The sequence below is a fragment of the Crinia signifera genome, chromosome 8, assembly GCF_055691185.1.
Source record: "Crinia signifera chromosome 8, ASM5569118v1, whole genome shotgun sequence".
NCBI lineage: Eukaryota > Metazoa > Chordata > Amphibia > Anura > Myobatrachidae > Crinia > Crinia signifera.
This window is the reverse complement of record NC_139224.1, coordinates 121,326,025-121,338,937: the sequence shown is the minus strand read 5'-3', so window position 1 is coordinate 121,338,937 and position 12,913 is coordinate 121,326,025. Positions and strand designations below refer to the sequence as shown.

Genomic DNA, 12,913 nt, shown 5'->3' with positions numbered 1-12,913 from the left:
AAACCAGTGATACCCAGCGTAGCTTGCCTAGGAATGAGTTTGCGTTTGTGAGATGATGCTGCTGCTACTGGTGGTGGTGGGCTGTCACAGTCATGTAGTACTTAGCTTAGGTTGCTATTTTCCATTTGTCCACATGTCCATGGTCTGAGGAAACTAATAAACTCTTTTTTTAAAGACCTTGTACAGTCTAGGAATTGCTTGTCTAGTAAAGTGGAGTCTAGAGTGGGGACACATTACGTCAATCAACTGTGTAAATCCCACCGCACTAATGGCGGACATTGGACACACATCTAACACCAGCATAGTTGTTATCTCCTCAGTAATCTGGTGACATACTGTCAAGGACAGTTGAACAGTCAATTGTTTTGTTAGCAGTAGGCATAGCACACAAGGATCTTCCGGAGGAATCCCGGATAGGAAGAAAGCAGATTTCTTACACAGAGAAGGAAAGGATTCCTAGGCAGTTACGATTTGGAATTCAGTGACAGAAAAGGTTGTGATGGCTGATTCAATTAATACATTTAAGAAAGGATTATCATTTTTTTTTAACGGAGAAAGACTTCCAGAGATACCGCTGTAAATTAGAATGTATAATGGGAGAACCATTAAGTTAAATATCAACGGTAGAGTAAAGGGAATGCTGGGAAATAGTAATTATAGAATAATGTTAAAGATGGGTTGAACTCTATGCACTGATGTCTTTTTTTTCAACCTCACAAGCTGTGTCACTATGGGGGTGATTCAAGTTGGTTTGCAAAAGCAATACTTCTTCTTTAAAGGACAAAGACATGTTCACTGCAGGTGGGACAGATGTAACATGTGCAGAGAGAGTTACATTTGGGTGGGGTGTGTTCAAACTGAAATCGAAATTGCAGTGAATATTTACTCTGCAAAGAAACAAACTCACTCAAATATTAAGGCCCCCATACACTATCCGATTTTGGGACGATTTCATCCGATTTCGGCACTTTGTGCCGATAATCGGGTGAAATCGGCCCAAAATCGCAGGTGTGTGATATCTGATCCGATGCGCGGTCCCGTGCGCATCGGACCGGATCAGGGAGGTCAGACGGTCAGTACATACGATCACATCCGACCTCCCTGTATGCATATGCCTGCCCACCTGACAGAGAGCTCTCTGCCAATCAGAGAACGGCCGGTCATTTGACAGGTATTTTAAAAATCTAATAGCCGCCACTGCGCGTCCCGTCCCCGCCGCTGCTATTTGTTATCACATGCCCGGCCAGGTCAGCCAGCAGCACTCGCCGCACCCGGCACCACGTCCCCTCCCGACTCCCGCAGCGCTGCTGATATATATGAACATCACCGCCCGGCCATGTCAGCACTCCCCGGCGCTCAGGGACCCGCTGCCCGCCCCACTGCTCCCCCTGATGAGAGCACCGCCGCCCCCTGCCCCTCACCGCCCGCCCCCTGCGCCCCGACGTGATAAATCGCAAGCGATTTATCACATGTCAAATTTGGCTCATCAAGTGCCAAATTGTGTGTGAGCCTCCCGGGGAGCTCCCGGGCGGCTCACAGGAGAATTGGGTTCGACTTGTCTTAAGGACAAGTCGGCCTAATGTATGGGGGCCTTTACTCTCTCTGCACATGTTTCATCAGCCCCACCTGCAGTGCACGTGGTTTACAGTACGCTGCAAGTGATGAATAAGGTAGGATGTTTCTAGGTGGTTGATGTCCTTACCCCTACTTACTATGGCTTTACAAAAGCTACATATGGCTTGACAGTTGTCTGGATTTGGGTAGAAAATGAATAATTCCAGACTGAAGAGGTGGATTTTTGGGTCTTTTGCCCAGGCATGACAAAGGGCTTTTTCTTCCTATGGGCAATAACTGTGTCCCTTTATTTGAACAAACCACATCCCCATCATCAGAATCCTCATCATCAACATTTTCATTAATGCCAGCTACACCAATATCCTCCTCATCCTGGTGTACTTCTACAGTGACATCCTCAATGTCAATCTCATTGTCAGCAAGTTGCCTGGTGCTGCTCATCTCAACACTTGCAAAGGACATGCAAATGGTGAAAGGAGCCTCCTCTTCCCGTACATTATTGGTAAGGTCACACCTAGACATCGCAACCGCCGACACATTTGGACTCTCCTTCGGGATTGGTGATATTTCTGAAGGCACAGTTCCGGTTCCTGTGTCCAAGTTTCCTTTTTTAACTCTTTTACAAGAAGGGTTTACATCTTCATTTTGAGATGCAAAACCACCAGTCATAAACAGGCCCAGGCCTTAGTCTTTCCTTGCCACTTCGTATCATTGGCAGCTTGGGTACTTATGAGTTATCTGGGCGCCCGATTTCTAAATCGGGTCGGATCGGGCGCATCGCATCGCATCGCATCGCATGCGATGCGATGCGATGACCCGATTTTTCCATAGGAATCAATGTTAAAATGGACTGAGTCCATTTTAACATGGAATTCAATGGGAAAAAGGGGTCCTTTTCATACCCCTACTATCCAAGTGGGCATGGAGTTGGATATAAACCTGTGGCGAGCGTAGCGAGCCACCGAGCCCGAAGCGTGGCGAGCGTAGCGAGCCCCGCGAGGGGACACGGAATACCGTCCCCTCGCGGGGCTCGCTTCGCTCGCCACGCTTCGGGCTCGGTGGCTCGCTACGCTCGCCACAGGTTTATATCCAACTCCATGCCCACTTGGATAGTAGGGGTATGAAAAGGACCCCTTTTTCCCATTGAATTCCATGTTAAAATGGACTCAGTCCATTTTAACATTGATTCCTATGGAAAAATCGGGTCATCGCATCCGATGGTCGCATGCAATGCGATGCGATATCGCATCGCATCGCATCTGATTGTATGCCTTAACTTAAGGCATACAATCAAAAAATCGGCAGCCCAGATAACTCACAAGTACCGCAGCTTGTATTGTGGGGGCCCAAACGAACCATCATTGCAGCCACAGCTGAATAAAATATGAATAAAATAAACAAGACACACAGGTATGCTCACAAGCAAGTAACTGGGAGCTGTGGAAAAGGATAATAGGGCATCTGCCACAAATATGTAAATAAAAATGCAATAAAAATCCCAGCATTAAATACAAGATTATCGTAAACCCTGAAAATGGACAAGGGGGAACAAATTCGGAGGCTTTGGCTCCTAGTTTTTCAGTTTGTGCAGTAATGTGCTAATTATTGCTTGGTTAACATCCTTTCTGATCCACATTAAAATAAAAGGGGAGGTGAAGCCTTTGTGTTGTTCCTGATTCTATGAGCCTCTCTAATTTTTTAATCACCTTCTTGGCACTGTCCACTTCCTCATGCCTCTTCTTATAATGTGAAAGGTCATCAAATATGGAAGTGGTATGTTTGTAGCTAGCTATGATTCGGAGATCTGGGTAAGCTTTTCCCAGGGGTACCACCTGTTGCTGAAAGGATTGGTTTGTTAAACGGGATGCAGTTAGGATCCCGGCGGTCGGGATCCCGGCGTTCAGAATCCCGACACCGGAATCCCGACCGCCGAAATGCCGACACTTTCTAAATTAGTGTGCCGAGCGTAGCGAGGCACCGGGCCCGCTGCGTGGCGAGCGCAGTGAGCCCGCAAGGGGGGGGCGATCCACGTCCCCCCCTTGTCGGCATTTCGGCTGTCGGGATTCCGGCGTCGGGATTCAGAACGCCGGGATCCCGACCGCCGGGATTCAATACTGAATCCTGTTAAACTGTGCATGTTCTGTTTATACATCATAAGGGTGGGTGGGGTGCACCTCTTTTCTTTGTATTATGTGGTCTTTGGGGGGCCTAGTTTTTAAAACTGCCAACCTTTCTGCTACTGCAGTGCCACTCCTAGATATGCCGTGGGTCTGTGCCACCCACTTGTGTCGCTTAGCTTAGTCATTCAGCTACCTGAGTGCAACCATTAGGCCTAAAAACAATATTGTGAGGTGCCCAGAATACACTGGAAATGAGTGGAAATTAATGTTATTGAGGTTAATAAACCTGTAGGAATAAAGCTGTTTTTATGATTTTTTCGAAAAAAATAAAGATAGATAAATAAAGAAACTACCCCCAAGGGTAGTTTTGTCAAAATCAACCCAGATCCAAAACATTGAGGCAATACAGATCCAAAACCAAAACACAAAACCTGGAAAATGGCCGGGTGCACACTATTAATTGAAAGTGCTCTCTGTTTTATCTGACAAAGCGGCTGATTCCAGAAGCCCTGCAAATGCCTTTTCCTTCCTTCACAATCAGTGTATGTGATCACTACATCCTGAAGGCTACACTCAGCTCTATGTTGTTTGTTTAGTTACACCTAAAAGTCAGATCTGTCAGATCTTCTCATCTCCTCAAAGGCAGGAAAGGCAGATATTGGCATCCATTATGGCTTGTAAAGGCAGATGGAACAAGGAAAACACAACATGCATTGCTGTAATCACAATGTTGGTCAAGTGCTCTGGTGGGGTGCACTGCCACCTATTGTCTCTAACTGCTTGGACATAGCAGAGAGCACAGGCACCAATGTCTGACAATCAAGTGCTGATACATCTTTATTATTATTATTGTTTATTTATATGCTCCATAAGGGTTCTGCAGCACTTAACAATACATAAATGAGCAAAAAAACAAGAGAACAATGACTTATGTGGGGTACACACCAGGACGACCACCGTCGTTCACGACCGATAGACGACCATGGAACGATTTCCCTTGGACTTCCCGGGAGCTCCCAGGCAGTCCCCAGCAAACGATTAGCAAAAATTGTGTTTTTTTGCGGAACGATCTAGATCCGATCCCGATGCGCCCGCGATGGTCGTTAAGACGGTCGGATCGCTGGTTTTTGTTTTTTTTGCAAGAACACATGCGACCGTCGTCAGATGGGCCTTTGAAATTTGAATGAAGGGGCTGGACTAGCAGAGGGGGAGGACTAGCAGAGGGGGATAGGAATAGCAGCAGCCATTTTAAACCAGTGTATTTCTGCTTTGTTACTAGTGAGGCTTGGTTTATACCTGCTGAACGCTGGACATAGCTATTTACACATTACTTTGTTTTGCCTGCCATTACAAAGTGTCTTTTAACCCTGCACTATGGAGAATGCAGTGATGGGTAGTCACCAGCAACAGTACCTGCTCTATTATGCAGTTTTGAAGCTCAGGCGTCAGAGAGCCCAGCGCAGGAGAGAAAGATCATGCTGGACAAAGCAGTGGCTACTTCAGCGTCAGACTCGTTCGCACATGCCACTGCTCAGGGACATCAGGGAGAATAACCCAGACGATTTCCGTAACTTCTTGAGGATGGATGATGCCACATTCCAGGAATTGCTGCGTCTGGTGACTCCCCACATCGAGAAGCAGGATACCAAGTATCGCATGGCTATCCCTGCTGAGGAACGGCTGGTGGTCACCCTGAGGTTTCTGGCGACAGGACGGTCTCTTGCTGACCTAAAGTTTGGATCCCTCATCTCCCCGCAAGCTTTGGGCCTCATCATCCCGGAGACCTGCAAAGCCATTGTGAAGGTGCTGCAGTACCAGTATTGCAAGGTAAGGATGAAATATACACTGTACACTTTATTGTGCAAACAAAATATTTTTATTTATAATTTAGGCCTAGGACAGAAACAGGTTTTTTAGGCCTTTCATGGTTAAAACATGTAAAATAGTAAATAGATTGTGTCAACAAAAATATATTATAATACCATATATAAAAGATATTGTACAAAAACACACACTATATATAAAGATTTAAGTATGTATGACCCAGTTTAAACTTTCCCAATAAGTACGGGCTACTGTGTGGCAGAGGATGTCTGCTGCAGATATGTAAAGGCTGCGGCCCACATGGCGCATGGCGCAGATGCAATGGTCCCGGCCCCATTGATGTGCGCAATACGCCATGTGAGCAGTGGCCATCACATACCTGCAGCTGAGACCATGTCTGCCGCACAGTACCCCATACTATTGGTAAAGACAAAAGGGCAATAAATGGAGTTTGCTATCCAGATTGAGGAGAATCCTGTTCTCCCTCTGGTAATGCAGGTACAGGTAGCAGCATATAAAAAAACAAAAAACACACTCTGGTAACTTCTGGAACAGGCACTTACAACAGTAGGGATAAGGTACTGTGTGGCAGAGGATGTCTGCTGCAGATATGTAAAGGCTGCGGCCCACATGGCGCATGGCGCAGATGCAATGGCCCCCGCCCCATTGATGTGCGCCATACACCATGTGAGCAGTGGCCATCACATACCTGCAGCTGAGACCATGTCTTCGGCACAGTACCCCATACTATTGGCAAAGAAAAAAGGGCAATAAATGGAGTTTGCTATCCAGATTGAGGAGAATCCTGTTCTCCCTCTGGTAATGCAGGTACAGGTAGCAGCATATATGTAGAAAACCAAGACAAAAGACACTCTGGTAACTTCTGGAACATGCCCTTACAACAGTAGGGATAAGGTACTGTGCGGCAGAGGATGTCTGCTGCAGATATGTAAAGGCTGCGGCCCACATGGCGCATGGCGCAGATGCAATGGCCCCGGCCCCATTGATGTGCGCCATACGCCATGTGAGCAGTGGCCATCACATACCTGCAGCCGAGACCATGTCTGCCGCACAGTACCCCATACTATTGGCAAAGAAAAAAGGGCAATAAATGGAGTTTGCTATCCAGATTGAGGAGAATCCTGTTCTCCCTCTGGTAATGCAGGTACAGGTAGCAGCATATAAATAAACAAAAATACACACTGTGGCCCTTGTGTGGCAGAGGATGTCTGCTGCAGATATGTAAAGGCTGCGGCCCACATGGCGCATGGCGCAGATGCAATGGTCCCGGCCCCATTGATGTGCGCCATACGCCATGTGAGCAGTGGCCATCACATACCTGCAGCTGAGACCATGTCGATGGTAAATGATAAAGTAGCCTATTTTTTAAGACAGATCCTCAAAAACAGGACACTCTGGATCTTCTATCAGTAAAGAACTGTAGAATTGACGGTACTTGGGGGGTTGAGAAGGCTGTGTAGGTGTTGACTGGGTATGTGTTGGAATTGTGCTCGACTGGCCTGCTACGGTGGCAGGCGGAGTAGGCACTGGTGATTCTAATGACAGTGGTGTGTCTGGTGCACTACCAATGCCAACTATTTTAGTGCCACTGTTGAGATACCCTAAACTGCCATTATACACCAACTCCATGCATAACTTTTCAAAAGTAAGTTGCTGGTCAGGAGCCATGTTGCGAACACACTCTGCCACATAAGTGAAGTAGTTGTCATGTTTGTCCGGGTTTCTTTGCAGGACTTGATGTGCCCGCATCATAAATTCTTCATGTGCCGCTGCTTCTCCTTTTTTTCCTTTGCCACGCATTTTTTTGGCACGGGGGAGTGGTGGAGTGGGTTCCAGGGTGGGTGGCGGAGTGCGTGCCGGAGTAGGAACTTCGTTAGATGTGCATGCATTCTCAGATAGGACAGATAGGTCTGGGGTTGCAGGTGGGTAGTCACCAAGCTGTAAAAAAATTGAACATGTTTACTAATCAATTCTATTTACTTCTAATTTCAGTTCCCTACCAGCGTGAATGAATGGAAAGTCATCGCAGAGGAGTTTGAACAGCGATGGAACTTCCCAAATTGCGGTGGAGCCATTGATGGCAAACATGTCCGCATAGCCCAGCCTATCAATAGTGGTTCCTACTATTTTAATTACAAGGGCTATTTTAGCATTGTACTAATGGCTGTGGTGAATGCCAACTATGAGTTTATCTTCCTGGATGTAGGAAGGAATGGCCGTGCATCGGATGGTGGCACTTTCAAGGACACAAAGTTCTACGAAAGGCTCATAGCGAACACCCTTCACTTGCCGTCTGTCCAGGAAACTAAACAGGGGCTTAACTTTGTTTTTGTGGCTGACGAGGCTTTTGGCCTGCACGAGCATGTCATGAAGCCATATGCGCAAAGGGGCCTGAACCATGACAAAAGGATCTTTAACTACAGGCTATCCAGGGCACGGCGTGTTGTGGAAAATGCTTTTGGCATCCTGGCAAGCCGGTTTCGCATTTTTCACACTGCCATTAACCTGAGGGTGGACAAAATTGACTGGGTTGTCACGGCGTGCTGTGTCCTGCACAATTTGCTCCGCAGAAAAGCCACACAGCAAAGGGCTACAGGCACAGCACTCCAAGAAGACCAAGAACTGCCAGAGGAGGTAGTGCAGATATCCTCCTTGCAAACCCCAACACAACGCTACACAGGGAGTGCACGAGCCAAACAGGTGAGGGAAGAGTACATGGCCTACTTTAATGGGGAGGGCGCTGTGGATTGGCAGGAGGAATCAATTAGATAGCCAAAAAAATAGACTCACCGATGCAGACTGCGAATTCTCCTCCTCCTCCTGCGCCGCGACTTCTTGGTTTTCATGTTCGACCATAAGGACTACTCCTGTCCTCATCGACTCCTGGCTGAGGGTGAATGTCAACCGGTCATAGTACCAGAGCGATGTTTGATACATCTCGTCGACTCCAGCACCAGACTTCTTTGCAGCCTCCATCTTCTTGTGTTCCTTTAAGAACACCGTGCGCATATTCTGGATGCGTTTCCTCACCCATTCAACATTGGCCTCTGGATGAAATGGAAGACTGTAGCGTGCCAACTCCTCCAAGGCTTGGTTTCTTTTCATTTTGTTTGAATACTCCTTGGATTTTGTTCGCCACAGGCATTCGTGTGTACGATATTTTTCAATAAACCCTTCCAAAAACTCTTGTTCCTTTGCGTTGGACATTGGGACTGTAAAAAGATAAAACCATTTTAGTTGTTATAGTTATACCCATGTTTTGTTTCATATTTAAATTTTTATAGTTATAGTTACCAGTTTACCTAGTTCTTATGTTTTAAGTATTTAAAATGTTAATAAACTTTTATGAAAACCACTATACATTTTATTGTGCAGATTGCTATTCACACACACAGGTGAATGGGGCCTAGCAGAGAGGAGTGCATGGAATACTGCAATGGTGGACAATGGTTTATGTATATATATCTATATATACACAAACACACACACACACAGGTGAATGGGGCCTAGCAGAGAGGAGTGCTTGGAATACTGCAATGGTGGACAATGGTTTATGTATATATATCTATATATACACAAACACACACACACAGGTGAATGGGGCCTAGCAGAGAGGAGTGCTTGGAATACTGCAATGGTGGACAATGGTTTATGTATATATATCTATATATACACAAACACACACACACAGGTGAATGGGGCCTAGCAGAGAGGAGTGCTTGGAATACTGCAATGGTGGACAATGGTTTATGTATATATATCTATATATACACAAACACACACACACAGGTGAATGGGGCCTAGCAGAGAGGAGTGCTTGGAATACTGCAATGGTGGACAATGGTTTATGTATATATATCTATATATACACAAACACACACACACAGGTGAATGGGGCCTAGCAGAGAGGAGTGCTTGGAATACTGCAATGGTGGACAATGGTTTATGTATATATATCTATATATACACAAACACACACACACAGGTGAATGGGGCCTAGCAGAGAGGAGTGCTTGGAATACTGCAATGGTGGACATTGGTTATATGTATACACACAGACATGGGGCCCACCCAAAAAAAACAGTGACATGGTCGGGTGCACGGTTGCCAAACCAGTGCTTTATACACACTATATACATTGGTGGCAACAGTGGGCATGCATAGAAGAGCATTGGGAGTGCAAACATACCAGGTTGTTGTTCTGGGAGATGAGACAAGAAGGAGAGTCCAACTGCTGCGCCAGCGCTGTTTGCTATGTGGAAAAACATGGCGCCGGGGGAGTGTTTAGGAAATGCCACTCAAATAGGCTGGATCAAACGACGGACGCACCGACGGACGGACGACGGAGGCGGCAAAAAACACTCACGATCTGCATACGATTGACGGTCGGTCGGCCTGGGATTGACGGATCCTACCTGCAGCACGTAGGACCAAAGATGCGACCAAACGAGCGGCGTGAACGCGCATTTGATCGGAATCGGATCAAATAAATGTCAAAAACACACGATAGTACATACAATCTGCATACAACCGGTCGGAATTGGATCTAAATTGACAGAATCGTGCCCTAGTCGTCCTGGTGTGTACCCAGCATTACAGTACAAGAAGGCCCGGCACTCTGGAGGTGGCTGCTATGGGCGCTTTCCCTACTCTTCAGATGGGTGTGGTATGCGGTTACGACATTCGGGATCCCGACAGTCATTAGCCCTACGTCGGGATTCAGACTGTCTGGACTCAGACAGCGTGGCCAGCGCAACAAAGCCCCTTGCGGGCTCGCTGCGCTTGCCACGCTGCGGGCACGGTGGCTCGCTGCGCTCGCCACCTATTCTATTCTCCCTCAATGGGTTCTCCCTCAATGGGGGTCATGGACCCCCACGAGGGAGGATAGCTGACGGCCGTCGGAAACCCGGCCGTCTGTGTTTTAACAGTCGGGATCCCGACTGTCGGGACCCCGTCTGGCACCGCTGCAGACTAGGGGCCAGATGCACTAAGCTTTAAAAGTGATAAATTGAAGACTGATAAACAGCGAGCCATTCAGTTCCGGCCTGCCATGTTTGTTGGTTTATCACTCTCCATTTTATCAATTTAGAAACTTAGTGCATCTGGCCCTTAGCGTGTGCCAACAGTGCACCCACAGTGCAGATGCGCTGTGGGCAAGGCACTGCTGACACACACAGGTACGGCCCTGAGGATACTGCCCAAAAAAATTATCACCTCTTAACACATACCTGCAACACTCTTAACACATACCTGCTGCTTCTTACTAATGTAACACTTTTTACCACTTAAACTGACACTAAGTAGTTACCTGTGGAGCTATATTTATAAATATCCTATTGTATTTTATATACCATATACAGCATCATCTCTTCACACATCATTTACCTTTATAGTTGTGTCACTGGTTTGTAAGTTATAAAAGATTTATTAGAACACAGTGAAGAAGTGGCCAGCACCCCTGAGGCCCCATTGGGAGAGGCCAGCGCCCGCACATCTCGAGCGGGAGAGATCAATGCCAACACGTACCAGGCGGGAGAGGCCAGCACCCTGGCAGCCTCAGTAGAAAAGGACAGCACCCCCATAGCGCCAGTGAGAGAGGCCAGCACCCCCACAGTCCCAGTGGGAGAGGCCAGCACCCCCCGCAGCCCCAGTGGGAGAGGCCAGCACCCCCACAGCCCCAGTGGGAGAGGCCAGCACCCCCCCGCAGCCCTAGTGGGAGAGGCCAGCACCCCCATAGCGCCAGTGGGAGAGGCCAGCACCCCCACAGTCCCAGTGGGAGAGGCCAGCACCCCCCGCAGCCCTAGTGGGAGAGACCAGCACCCCCCGCAGCCCCAGTGGGAGAGGCCAGCACCTTCCGCAGCCCTAGTGAGAGAGACCAGCACCCCCCGCAGCCCCAGTGGGAGAGGCCAGCACCTCCCACAGCCCTAGTGGGAGAGGCCAGCACCTCCCGCAGCCCTAGTGGGAGAGGTCAGCACCCCCCGCAGCCCCAGTGGGAGAGGTCAGCACCCCCCGCAGCCCCAGTGGGAGAGGCCAGCACCTCCCACAGCCCTAGTGGGAGAGGTCAGCACCCCCCGCAGCCCCAGTGGGAGAGGCCAGCAGCCCCAGTGGAAGAGACCAGCACTTGACCACAACACAATCAGGAGAGGACCATGGCCCCAATGGAAGAGGCCAGTACTCCTGGGTGAATACATACAGATGACCTTCAGATGGGATACTGGTGATCAAAAGACTGACAGCGGAATCCTGATTTAGAGAATTCCATACAGAAAGTATACTTACCTTTTCCCTACTCCCTCCCTTCAACCATCCACCCCCATAGCCTATCCTTCACCTTCTCCGTTAGTGCATACCTCTAAATACAGTTATTCCAGTGGCGGTCTCCTGGTAACGAGTTGGGATTTTCATACAAATGTGATATTTCATTTTTGCAGGAGGAGACATACATGACTCTAGTCCCTGCAGTATTTTAGGACAAAAAATCAGAATTTTATTTAATTAAGGAACTAGTGCTAAAGTATTGTGCTGTATAGTCTAAAGTGACATTTTTAGTGGTTACCAAATACACTAACAGCATACTTGCCTACCTGATTCTCTCCTTCAGGGAGAAAATGCTCTGTTCCTGGACTTCCCTGGTAATGTAGGATTGCCATCACCTGTGGTGAAACACCTTTCTTATCAATTACCTAGCTCCCCACATGTGATGGCAATCCTACATTACCAGGGAAGTCCAGGAACAGAGCATTTTCTCCCGCATGCAGAGGGTCAGGTAGACAACCCTGACTGCTGGCCACACATCAGACCAACTCTCCTCCAACCATCCAACTAGTTGCTTGGATGGAATAAAAATACGGTACTGGATGGAAGCAAATGTAATATTTACTTCAGAAATTTGCTCCCAACATCTGAAAAAGGACAAAAACTGTTGCTCAGACACAGTACTGTAGTTGAACCTGTTTGATTTAAACAATTTGACTGAATGTTTGTGTCCATTTTCCTGGGTTTGTGAGCACATTTCTGATTGTCCTTTGCTCCTATCCAGTACAATATTTTTATTCCATCCGAGCAACTAGTTGGATTGTTGCAGGAAAGTTGGTCTGATGTGTGGCCAGCATAATGCAGTCAGACTCACTATCCCACAGGAGTATGCACTGACTTATGTTATAGGAACGGTGAGTCCCAGACTGTGCAGTGATCTTATGTATGTGTGAACTAATTGGTGTAATGACCCCTGTAAGTGGCAAAACAAACAAACAATTGGGATTCAGTTAATACTAATCTTCCTTCTCACATGTAAAATGTGTGAGGGGGGGGTGTCACATAGTGATGGCTACACAAATGGTATCAGCGCAACACTGTGTATCCCCCTGGGGTAA

The 12,913-nt window shown here is 47.5% G+C and overlaps 2 protein-coding genes across 2 annotated transcripts in view; both read right to left on the bottom strand.

The window, feature by feature from the left end:
- BCAR3 (BCAR3 adaptor protein, NSP family member) overlaps positions 1–12,913 on the bottom strand; it is a 288,114-nt gene that overhangs the window by 122,661 nt on the left and 152,540 nt on the right. The window lies entirely within an intron of this gene.
- On the bottom strand, positions 6,688–8,851 carry LOC146027079 (uncharacterized). The gene is made up of 2 exons (XM_083158077.1): positions 8,331–8,851; positions 6,688–7,478 (listed from the first exon to the last, which is right to left on the bottom strand). The coding sequence occupies exons 1-2, from the start codon at positions 8,745–8,747 to the stop codon at positions 6,906–6,908; spliced, it is 990 nt and encodes a 329-aa protein (XP_083014203.1). The 5' UTR covers positions 8,748–8,851; the 3' UTR covers positions 6,688–6,905.